At 38.6% G+C, this 12,315-nt stretch overlaps 1 protein-coding gene across 2 annotated transcripts; it reads left to right on the forward strand.

Annotated features, from left to right (window-relative positions):
- Positions 1-4,445: 4,445 nt before the first annotated feature.
- On the forward strand, positions 4,446-10,955 carry LOC140876328 (probable glucan endo-1,3-beta-glucosidase A6). Of its 2 annotated transcripts, none has more exons than XM_073280267.1 (4): positions 4,446-4,469; positions 9,154-10,152; positions 10,391-10,712; positions 10,918-10,955. In XM_073280267.1, exons 2-4 carry the CDS (start codon positions 9,190-9,192, stop codon positions 10,953-10,955), a joined length of 1,323 nt encoding a protein of 440 aa, XP_073136368.1. In that variant the 5' UTR covers positions 4,446-4,469; positions 9,154-9,189. The 2 variants fall into 2 exon arrangements, with proteins under 2 accessions (XP_073136368.1, XP_073136367.1); XM_073280266.1 differs by lacking the exon at positions 4,446-4,469 and adding an exon at positions 9,034-9,076 and having other exon boundaries at positions 9,170-10,152.
- Positions 10,956-12,315: the final 1,360 nt, after the last annotated feature.

The following is a 12,315-nucleotide window of genomic DNA, read 5'->3' on the forward strand; positions in this document are numbered from 1 at the left end:
AACTTAACCAGAAACTCCCTGAAAACACGGTTAATCAAATCCATAAGTATAGCCGGCGCATTAGTCAAACCGAAAGGCATCACTAGAAACTCGTAATGACCATAGCGAGTACGGAATGCCGTCTTGGCTATGTCCTGGTCTCGGACTCTCATCTGATGATACCCAGATCTCAAGTCAATCTTGGAGTAAACAAAAGTACCCTGCACAACTGATCAAACAAGTCATCAATACGAGGCAAAGGATACTTGTTCTTCACAGTAACTCGATTCAGCTGCCGATAGTTAATGCACAACCGCATAGACCCATCCTTTTTCTTCACAAAGAGAACAGGAGCTCCCCAAGGAGATACACTAGGACGAATGTACCCCTTGTCCAAAAGATCCTGTAACTGATTCTTCAACTCTCGCATCTCTGACGGAGCCAGACAATACGGTGCTTGAGAAATAGGCGAAGTACCTGGCATCAACTCTATTCCAAACTCAGCTTCCCTAACAGGAGGAAAACCCGGAATCTCATCAGAAAATACATCTGGGAATTTATTCACAACCGGAATACTCTCTATCCCAATGCTCTCAGCGGACAAATCAACTTCATAGATGAGGTAACCTTCCCCGCCAGACTCCAGAGCTCAATAGGCTCTCAAAGCTGTTACCAAAGGCATCAGGGGTCGCGCTCCCTCACCATAGAAAAACCAGCTATCACTCCCATCCGGATGAAAGCGTACTAATCTCTGATAGCAGTCCACTGAACTAAAACCAAAGGAATGACTTTATTTCGCAAAACTTTATCCTTATGATCCAGGATATGAATAGGTCTCTCAACGTAGGTCAAATCCGTATCCACCTGAACCTCAGACGGCTGCAAAATATGAGACTGATCCGCCACATACTGAACATGTCGTGAATACTGGACAGATACGGTGGCAAAGATAGCCGATACGCTAAATCTCCAATGCTCTCCAAGATCTCAAACGGACCGATAAACCTGGGATACAACTTGCCCTTGAGGCCAAATCTGAGAATCTTGCGGAAAGGTGAAACTCTTAGAAACACTTTCTCCCCAACATCAAACTGCAGAGGTCTACGCTTAGTATTAACATAGCTGGCCTGACGATCCTTGCAGTCTTAATCCGTTTTTTGATCTGATCAACAACATCTGCTGCCAGATAGATTAACTCAGGTCACTCCGCCTGTCTCTCCCCCACTTCTTCCCAGAAGAGTGGAGTACGACAACATCGCCCGTACAACGCCTCAAAAGGTGCCATCCCAATGCTAGTATGATAGTTGTTGTTGTACGCGAACTCAATCAATGGCAAATGATCTTGTCAGGCTGAACCAGAGTCCATAGTGCACGCTCAAAGCATATCCTCCAAAGTACGGATAGTACGCTCTGACTGACCATCTGTCTCCGAATGATAGGCAGTACTCAAACTGAGAGTAGTGCCCATCACACGTTGAACACTCCCCCAGAACCTAGAAGTAAACTTGGGGTTTCGATCGCTGACAATGCTCACAGGCACTCCATGAAGTCGAACGATCTCCTGAATGTACAACCGCGCCATGCGATCCACAGAGTACTCTCGGATATAGGCAATGAAATGCGCTGACTTGGTGAGTCGATCCACCACAACCCAGATAGCATCACAATTCCTCGAGGATACCGGCAAATGGGTCACAAAATCTATCGTGATAAGCTCCCATTTCCACTCAGGAATAGGTAGACTATGAAGCAAACCTCCAGGTCGTCGGATGAATACTCAACTTAGTGTGATGTGCCTGAGATAAAATCTCCTCTCGCAACTCTTCATCCTCCGGGATCACAAGCCTACCAGACAAACACAGAAAACCGTCTGACTGATAGTGAAATCAAGACGTGCTACCCTCGTTGGCTAGACGAGCCAAACGCTGGGTCTTCGAATCAGACTCCCATCCGGATGAAAGCGTACTAATCCCAAGATTTGCATCGCGACCTATCAACCTAGACCACTCCCATCCCATGGAAAATCCTACGCTCAACCTCTGAATATATTAGACAGTACTTAGCGCAAAAATTGGACTCAATATCCTTGCCTCGTTCATTCAGGATGAACATCACGATTCATCAAGTCCAAGAATCGTAACTAACAAATCCCAAAGATTTTCACAATCTTCGGACAAGCTCCTGATCATATCCCTTGCTAAGACTGTACAACAATTTAAGACTAAGGTAGCCTACCACGATTTCCCACCTGGAATCACCACCAAGTGTACACTGGCACAAATCACGCTTCCCTCACGCCTCAATTAGTCTTATACAATCCTTAGCGTCTGATATAATCCATCACAGATGAATTCAATCATCATGGAGTAGTCCTTGTATTCGAGTCGAAGTCTCGAAACAACATCCCATCCAGAATCTTGGATAACTCCTATCACAGGGAAACTCTAACCGCACTCTGATGATAACACGTAGTCATCGCTGGTAGAAATCCGTCCACCTACTAGATCAACACGTCTAGCAGTAACCCAAAGGTTAAAATCTATCTGCTCAGAGTACACACTCGTCAAGAAAATCCCTCCAAGACTGGTTCCCACAATATAATACTCGACCTATATCTCTGGCACACCAGACGATATCGAACCATAGATATCAAACCTGATATCTAATCCAAGTTCATGCCCTGTTGTGACTGCTACCAAATCCCTAGACTGAGTAGGGTCGTGCCCCATCACGTCTAGTCATGGTTATATTCCACAACGCTCGGCATATACTGGACCTGGCATCCTGATTAAAACCCAATCATCACAAGTATTGAAAGAGTAGGTGCCCGGTGAGCCAACTTGTGGCTAAGGGCTTTGATGACTCTTTGTATAAACAATCTTTTGTTTAATATAATTTACACTTTTATTAATGGCAATGACTTTATCTTTCTTCATATTGTTATATTGTGATATACTATTGTTGTTTTGATAAAGACCTTGAATATACTATAGTGTATGTAAGATGTGGTAGAACATGGAGATGTCTATCATGAAACACATCTTATAGTCACTGTGTATTCTAAACTGTTCCTAGTCGATTGAGCCGTCCGATAATAAGGATAAGGATCGCTCGAGTTTGAGACTAGCATTTGCGATGCAGAGTACCACGTTTCATTGGTAAGGAACATAGAGATGTTCGAAGCATGCAAATGGATATTCATACGATGAATGATCGAACTACCCTATCCGGACTTTCCAAGTGCTTATCACTTATCGAGTGGATAAAGTCCGCGGTTTTGGTTGTACACCATTAGTCCTTATTACTTGAAACATCATTGAGACTCTATATGCTAGTACTGTGCTTTGACTCGTTTACCGACTCTATTGGGGTCATCAGGTGTCGGGATTGGGTACAGTTACAACACATATAGGAGTCGATGCTTTGTTGTCAAAGATTCACCACATACTTGCGAGTGTGGATATCCTATGCGATCTGAGGAGATATTAGTGTGACGAATCTCTGGCCAGAGTACATGATGTGTTTTAAGAAATGGTTTCTTAGTAGCACATGCGATGTCACTATTTGATCTTCAAGATGTATTGCATAGTTATCGAATCTCGAACGACTCTCGATTTACCAATGGTTGTTGATTCAATCGGGATATATGGATGAAGGGACCGTACTGTACGCTAACCAAAATCTATTGGTTCTTGCAGGCACTATCAGTGATACCTAGGGAATCATGGGGCGATGTTGCTAGGCGCTCTTACCATGATTCGATGAGCAAGTCGGAAATTGTTGTTCCGAGTCACAAGGAGTTGTGAGCCCACGGCTAGCTGTATCCCTGAACCATTGAGGGTCACACAGAGTAATGGATTTTTAATCCCCGTTGAGATAGTTAAATTTAAAGAGTTAAATTTAATGAACAAAGAAGTTGGACTTCTTATTTAAGAGTAGAGGAGTAAGATTTCCTAAAATGACATATGGATGGGCATTTTTGGAAATCACTGAATTCGAATTCAAAAAAATTTATCTTGACTTTAAAAGGTGCAGAAATGGTTTCTGTGCACATTGGTGAAATCGGTTTATCAATCGGAGTCATGATGAATTTTATATTAATTTCTGAACATGCGGGCTTTGCTTGTCGGGCTTGAACTTATGACTAATGGGCCCTAAGCTGTTAGCGGCCTACATTATAAATAAGTTATTGCAGTACAGAAATTAGACACAACAGGTCACAAATTTTCGAAAACCCTAAGTATTTTCTCTAACAGTGGCCGCCCCCTCCCCTCTGCTCAGGAAAATCCAGCCTGTGAATTTTGAATTACAGTCTGGTTTAACGGATCAAATTCGTTAATTCTCTTCGTAGAAACTTCTGATAGATTTTCTAGTGCAATCTATCAGAGGGATTAAATATCCGTTCGTGGACCTGATTGAAGAACAGTTCGTCCATCAGTTCCAGGGATATACAACAAGAGCAGAGCAATCTGTTGGTGTCCATAATCTCGATTCGAGATTGGAGGTAAAAATTTATAATTGTTATTTAATTTTTACACACACAATTTAATCGTAAGGTTTTGATACCCATTATGGAATCGTTCCATATAAAATTTTTAAACTTTCGCTGCACCGGGTATCAATCCTGATTGATCTGATCGCCGCGTTCTCCAACAAGTATAAACCTAACAAAGGTCGGGCAGCCTACTATTCTAAGGAAACAACCTAGAACAAAGCTCAATGTTCTAAACCGAACAATATCCCCATGCCTTCGGATGAATCACCTCATCATTTGCACTAATTTAGTCAACTGACTAACTAGGTCAATCCTAGGAAAACGCCTAGACTAACCACAAGTCACACGGTTACAATCGACCCACTCAAACCCCATGAGTTACCACGGTTGAACACTAATCAACTAGAACCAAGCCAAACTTAGCAAAATCACTTGCAATCATTCACGATTTGCTGGATAAATAAAACATGTATCATTGCTTCAAGTTATGTACAATTATCTTTATTACAATCTCATGTAATACAATTACAGTATTCCAAAAATACAATGAAATTTACAAACGAACTTGAAATGATACAACCATAGTATGATGATTCATTTCAACTGAAATACTGTTTACAATTACAACAATGCAGTATTTAAATCATCGTACTCGTCTCCGTTTCTTGAGCATGAAGCTTCTAATCGACACACACATCGATACAAGCATACTCCCGACCAAGTCTCTCTACATGTCCTCCCGCAAAGAACTCCAGAGAAATGACACGTGATAGCTAACCAGCTATTCTCTGCATCAGTGCCTGTCAGTCGACCTCTTTTGCTCACGATCTACCGTCATCTTTCTTCTTGTAACCAAATCATGCTTTTGAACATGAAGTTTCCCGTATGCCTACCAAAAACATCGATACAGGCATACCGGCAAAACATGTTCCGCATGAGTTTAATGACCTTACGCTCAAAACCTGTCATGCCTTAGGCACTCGAGGCATTCCCTGGTAAAGGTCTATCTGACAATCTCTCCAACTACGACTGGAGAATATGCAGAGTAGTGTTATCATGGTAATGACTATACAAATGCAAACATCAAGTAAGTACCCACCAATCCTCTGCCACTTCCTCTAACATCCATTACTCGATCCAAAGCTAGGATCCACATGAGTAGAAATCTCGAAAGCTTGGACACGATCCATCGCTCCTGTCCGCACTTGCTGGAATCCCATAAGCCAAATCTTTAGAAATCCTGCCGATGATGATAGTCTTTGGGAAAACTAATTGCCGCATCATCACCTCTTCCAGGGTCTCATCCATCCTACAAGGATTACCCAAAGTCTTAATACTATATCCCAAATCTCTTGCATGCATGCTCTGATACCAATAAATGTAGCGACCCAACCCGGATCCGCTACCTAATCAGAGTTAAGAGCATAATTAAGCATGCATTAAATAAATCGCTGCGGAAGACTTAAATAAAAGTAGACCGGCAGAATACAACCGTTTAAAAAAATTCGATTATACAACCCAATCGAATAAATAAGCCTAAAGGGCAAAAACCTACAGCTAATCCTGCTGTCTTCACAGGTCACTGCTACTCCAAGCTCCTGCTGCTCAATCCTGCACCTACATCTGCCCCGTCGAATGGGGTGTCCAGATAAACAGAAAATACTGGACGTGTGCTCTAAGCTCAATACGAAAGAACGGGTAAAACATACAAATATGATGCATGCACATGACAGGGTATCCATATATGGGATAACTGTATACAACTGCTCAGTAATGGCGCCTAGGACATTAGTGGTACAACCCGAGGAGAAAACCCTGTGTACACTGCTCATTCGTAATGAACGTAGACCGTGTCTTCCAGATGCCAGTGCCGGCTAACCTTTCGGTCGCGAGGCGCTCGACATCAACCGTCCGAACAGGGCTGAGCTGCCCTACATGACTCATCTCAAAAATGGACAGACACAATATGATATGCACATGCTGCATAATAATATGACACACAAATGCAACATATAAGCATGAAAAACCCGCTGACTATCTCAGTCGGTATTTACGTACCTTATTGCAGGCAGTTCCTAGCAGTCCCACTCTAGGTTCCAAACCTATCATCAACTCTGCAATGCAAATACTCATGCATCATTAATTAAGCTATAAAAGTTTTAACTAAGCTATTGCATTTTTCTAAATAATTTAAGGAGACCATAGCTATACTTGCGTCCGTCGTCAGCCCACTGATGACGATTGCCTCAAACTTAGGCACAGCTCCGCTTCGACACCGTGATCGCTCCGCTACTTCTGGATTCCCAATAGGACGCCTAGAACTCCCTAGATCTGACTAGAAAGGCTAAGAAACGAGAGAGAAGAGAGGAGAGGTGCGAGTTGAAATGAAGCCTCAGATCCCATATTTATAGACACGGAATGGAATGTCCTTTCTTCATCGTTGCGTCCGTTCTCGATCGTTGCATCCATTCTCCCCATCGTTGCGTCTGATGTCCCATCACGTGCGTAAGCAATGACGTCATCTTGCTAACGTCACAGATGACATCAGTAGGCCAGAACGTTGCTTCCGATCCATGAACGTTGCTTCCGTTCCTGGTCACCCTTCGGGCCTTTTCCGATCATTCTGAATCCATTTCTGAAGTCGGTTAATCCAACAGAACTCCCTTAATCATGTATTAATAATTTAAAAACATGATCACACGATTAATATAGTCATTAATCGTTAATTACGGATACGGGTCACTACACAGCATGTGGTTAGAAGAAATGTCATTTACAAGACATAATGACATCAAGTATCATAATGAACAACATGATTATCGAAGACGAACGTGACCTCAGTGAACCCATTCAAGATGCGAGAGAAACACCAACTCCGGACGTAAAAATGATTGTTAATGATAATTTAAAATTTCAAGAATTTCTCAGTCGATACAAAAGAATAAAAAATGAAAATGCTCACTTCGCACTACGAAATGTTTTAATTGATCATTTGTAAGATGAATATAGTCATTCAAATGTTTGAATTTGTACTCGTAGTGTATCCGCATTATGTTTGGATTTTTATTCGCAATAAAATTTTTGTTATATAAAAAAATATTAATTATATATATTGATAAGTTTTTAAAAAGATATTAAATAAAGGATAAGAATTAATATATTTAAATAAAATAAATATTTCGAAAATACTCCTATCGGAGTAAGATTTCAAGGAAATGGGTTGGAGATGTATGTAGTATTTCGTGCAGAAATTACACCATTTTAATGCAAAACTTGCATCAAAATAAAGTTTGTGATTGAAGATGGCCTAAATTTGTAATTGTAATCGTAATTATGTTATTATTTTTTTTTATAAACTTTTTCATTCAAATTACTTTGTCATTCAATCTAACATATATATATTTATATTATTTTATATTTTTATTATATTAATATTATATTATATTATATTATATTATATTATATTATATTATATTATATTATATTATATTATATTTATACTTATATTTATTTATATATTATATATTTTATTTTATTTTATTCTATACAACCTATAAAAATATATAAATATATTTATTTATTTTACATATAAATATATCACTTTCAATTGTGAATTTATTATTGTACCCTTTATTCACTTCATATCATGTGTAATGAACACTTGATCTTCTTCTTTTTAATACAACATTAATTTAAATATTATCTAAATTTCTTATTCATATTTTAAAATTTTGGTCTCGTAACTTGTGAGACGGGCTCATTGATCTTTATACGTGAGACATATCAAACCTATCCTTATTTACAAATATTTTCTAAATTTCTTACTCATATTTTCAAAAGTTGGTCTCTTAGCTTGTGAGACGGGCTCATGAATCTTTATCCGTGATACGGATCAAACCCACCCTTATTTACAATAAAGAGTTATACATGTGGCATAAAAAGGAATACATTATCTTTGTGACTCAATTTGAAGACCTATCTCACAAAATTTACCTGTGAGACCGTCTCACAATAGTTTTATATATTTTCAATGGTTAATTATCCACGTGTAACGCATGTTCACTTTCCTAATTTTACATTTTTTTAAATATAAATATATCACTTTGAATCAAGAAATTCCTCTTGTACCCTTTATTTTCTTCATATTATGTGTTAATAAAACTTGTCATCATCTTCTTTGTTACTCCACCATTAATTTAAATATATATTATCTAAATTCTTACTCATGTTTTCAATGATTAATTATTTAAGTGCAACGTACGTCACTTTTCTAGTTTACTTAAATATTCCACTGGACACAATTTCTCATTCTCAGTTGTTTAAGATCTCATAATCTTTGTCTTTTTGCTTTCAATAATGCCATTTTCTTGATATATAGCAATAATGTAGGAACCAACTCCTCTTTAATTAAATTCTCACAAAGATCATCGAAGAACATAACTTCCAACAAATATAAAGTTTGGTAGTTCAACAGTTTCTTGATCCATTTCACTGCCTATATATAGATTTCATTATTTTGCAATTAAGAGACCATAAACTCGAAAATGTACACATACAAAGCAATGTTTGCTCTCTTTTTATGTTCTATCTTGACTTCCACATGTAAGTTCAGTAAAGATTTCTAGTTAATTCCAAATACTTGTTTTTTTAAAAAAATTATTCTACATTTTTCTGTTCACTTTTTTTCCTTTACAGATGCATCGAACATTTCGAGCATGATCGGCATAAACTACGGTCGATTGGGGACGAATCTCCCTTCTGCATATGAATCGATCAAGTTGCTCCAATCAATGAACGTGGGACGTATTAAACTCTATGATGCGAACCCAGAAGTCCTAAAGCTCTTATCCGGGACCAAACTTCATGTTTCGATCATGGTCACAAATGAACAAATCTCGGGCATCGCCTCGAGCCAAGCCAAGGCAGAAAACTGGGTTCAGGAGAGCGTCTTGGCCTACTACCCGAACACGCGAATCCGGTTCATACTTGTTGGAAACGAAGTTCTAAGCACCAAGGATCGGAAAATGTGGCTCGATCTCGTGCCGGCCATGAGAAATATCAAGAAATCTTTGAAGGGACATGATATCCACAACATAAAAGTTGGGACTCCATTGGCTATGGATACATTGGAGTCTACTTTCCCACCTTCAAGTGGCAAATTCAGATCCGATATTCCGAGCCAAGTTATAATACCATTGCTAAAATTCTTGAATGGGACTAAATCATTTTTCTTCTTAGATGTTTACCCTTATTTCCCATGGTCTTCAAACCCCACAAACACCAGTCTTGATTATGCATTGATTGAGGGTGGAAATGTGACATACGTGGACTCGAAAACCGGCCTCGTTTATACGAATCTTCTCGACCAAATGCTGGACTCTGTCGTATTCGCGATGAGGAAATTCGGGTTCGACAACATCATGATGGCGGTATCAGAGACAGGGTGGCCTAATGCAGGGGATATTGATCAAGTGGGCGCGAACACGTACAACGCAGCAACTTATAACCGGAATTTGGTGAAGAAAATGACTGCCGATCCACCGCTTGGGACACCTGCTAAGCCCAGGTTCGTGATTCCGACCTTTATTTTCTCCTTGTATGATGAGGATCTGAAGCCAGGCCCGGGAACTGAAAGACACTGGGGATTACTACATCCCAATGGGCAGCCCATTTATGAGGTAACTAGTTCACAGACGGCACTATTACACGAAAAAAAAATCCTCACGAATTGCATTTAAAATTAAAAAAAACTATCCTAAATATATCTTTAAAAGATTTTTTATTAATTAAGTTTAGAAAAAATCTGGTAATTTCAAATACAATTTGTAACCCAATTTTTACGTATAGTTATACATATAAAGTTTTCTACTAAAAGGTTCAACTCTCATCACATCACAATTCTTGGAATTCCTGTAGATAGACTTAACAGGGAAGCACCCCGAAAACGAGCGCACCGGTTTGTCATCAGCGCCGTCGAATAACAACCCATACAAAGGCAAAATATGGTGCGTGGTGGCAAGCCAGATGAATATTACGAACTTGGAGACGGCATTGGATTTCGCTTGCAGCCAGGGCAACGGCACCTGCGATGCACTTGCACCTGGCAAAGCATGCTATGAGCCAGTATCAGTTACCGCACACGCTAGCTTCGCATTTAGCTCATACTGGTCTAAGTTCAGGAGTTCTGGTGCATCTTGCTACTTCAATGGTCTTGCTGTGCAAACCATCACTGATCCAAGTAACTTTCAAAAATTTCTTTTCTAGTATATATTTTTTTTCTCTATATATGTTTTTTTGCATTAGAATGGAGTTACTTCACTTTATGTATAAAATGTATATAAAATTTAAAACTGGATAGAGTTTATTTTTTTAAAAAAAAATAAATTCTTTTCATCTTTCTTTCTAGAAATTAAGTATCTGAAAATTTTGGTATTTTCAAACAGGTCATGGATCTTGCCAATTCCCAAGCGTGTCGCTCTGAGGATATAGACACGGTGACAACTTAAGTGGCGTTATTCAGTTCTCGCCTACATTTTATTTCTTTTTCTCATAATAATTTTTAGAATGGTTTATATTTCAAATGTAACCTCGAGTTGATACATTATATATTTACTAGTATTTCGTTGCACGTATTGCATGTTCGTACAGTCCGTTATTTTTAACGAAAACAAAACAATAAAAATAAATTGTAAAATTTTAAAAATACAATTAAATTAGCGTTTTCCTAAACAAATAATCACAAAATGCAAGATATATCAATTTAACAAAGTGAGTGGTATTTTTGTAAATAAAAAAATAGCAAAGAACACAAAATAAGTGTCATTTTGATAAATAATAAAATATTTAATGGCTAAAAAATAGGAAGCCACTTCAAATGACTAATTTGCCTAATAATTTTGGTTTTATTAAAAATTAAGTTAGGAAATAATATTAATTTCAAATTAAGTTTCACCAATTAATTGAAAATTAGTTAATTAGAATATATCTACTATAATAAAATAGTAAAATATACAATTGATTACTTGAATTTTGTTAGCAGATGGGACATTCGAATTATATGCATAACAATTAGCTCTTGGGACTGTCTCACTCTTTCTGAACCATTCACTCTTTCTGAACCATTTTACTCGTCCGCGTCTCTCTCACTTCAATCTGCCGTCCTCCCTGAATTTCACTACATACATGCATAGCAGCATTTCGGTTTCAAACACACTAAGAAATAAGTGTTGTATACATATTCATAGCTATAATCTGAAATTAATGGAGCTGCTATAAAGGATTTACAAATCCTTGGCAACAGAGATCAATGGCTGAGGACCATGATCTGTATCCAATCATAACAAACTTCAAGGGTTGTTATGTAAACTATTCGCCAGTTTTTGAATTCAAACACGACTTTAATGATGAACGCTAATTAATTGTCATCCGAACAACATGGTGTCGCATGGGTATTTTGGGCACGAGAGAGAGATGATGATCAATACGACAGGAGTATCGGGACAGGTTTATTCTTATCACCACTTGAGACCACCAACCCTTTGCTGTTTGTAATTATTGTCTCCTGGGAGAAGTTTTACAAATCGGCGTCCTGAATGGACCCCCCCAACATCTATCTCTACTCTGCAAAGGAGTTTCCAATTCGAGATCATGCTGTGAGCTGTGGGTTAGAATTCTATATTGCCTTTACCTGTCTTTGATTTGCAATACATCCGATGCGTTGGTGTGCTGGAGTTCATCGGATATAATCATGCGCCTGGTTATCGCCTCCATAGCTTATCGAAATATATCCACAATGCGCTAAAAGGTTTTCTCATCTCCTATCCTCTATGATATATATGATC

The sequence above is a fragment of the Henckelia pumila genome, chromosome 1 (genome assembly GCF_033568475.1).
Source record: "Henckelia pumila isolate YLH828 chromosome 1, ASM3356847v2, whole genome shotgun sequence".
NCBI lineage: Eukaryota > Viridiplantae > Streptophyta > Magnoliopsida > Lamiales > Gesneriaceae > Henckelia > Henckelia pumila.

Excerpts from the sequence above, each read along its gene's own strand:
- LOC140876328 (XM_073280266.1), top strand. The coding sequence starts at position 9,037 with ATGTTTGCTCTCTTTTTATGTTCTATCTTGACTTCCACAT. Across the intron at positions 9,077-9,169 it reads TTCTATCTTGACTTCCACAT|ATGCATCGAACATTTCGAGC; the intron begins GTAAGTTCAGTA and ends TTTCCTTTACAG. Across the intron at positions 10,153-10,390 it reads ATGGGCAGCCCATTTATGAG|ATAGACTTAACAGGGAAGCA; the intron begins GTAACTAGTTCA and ends GAATTCCTGTAG.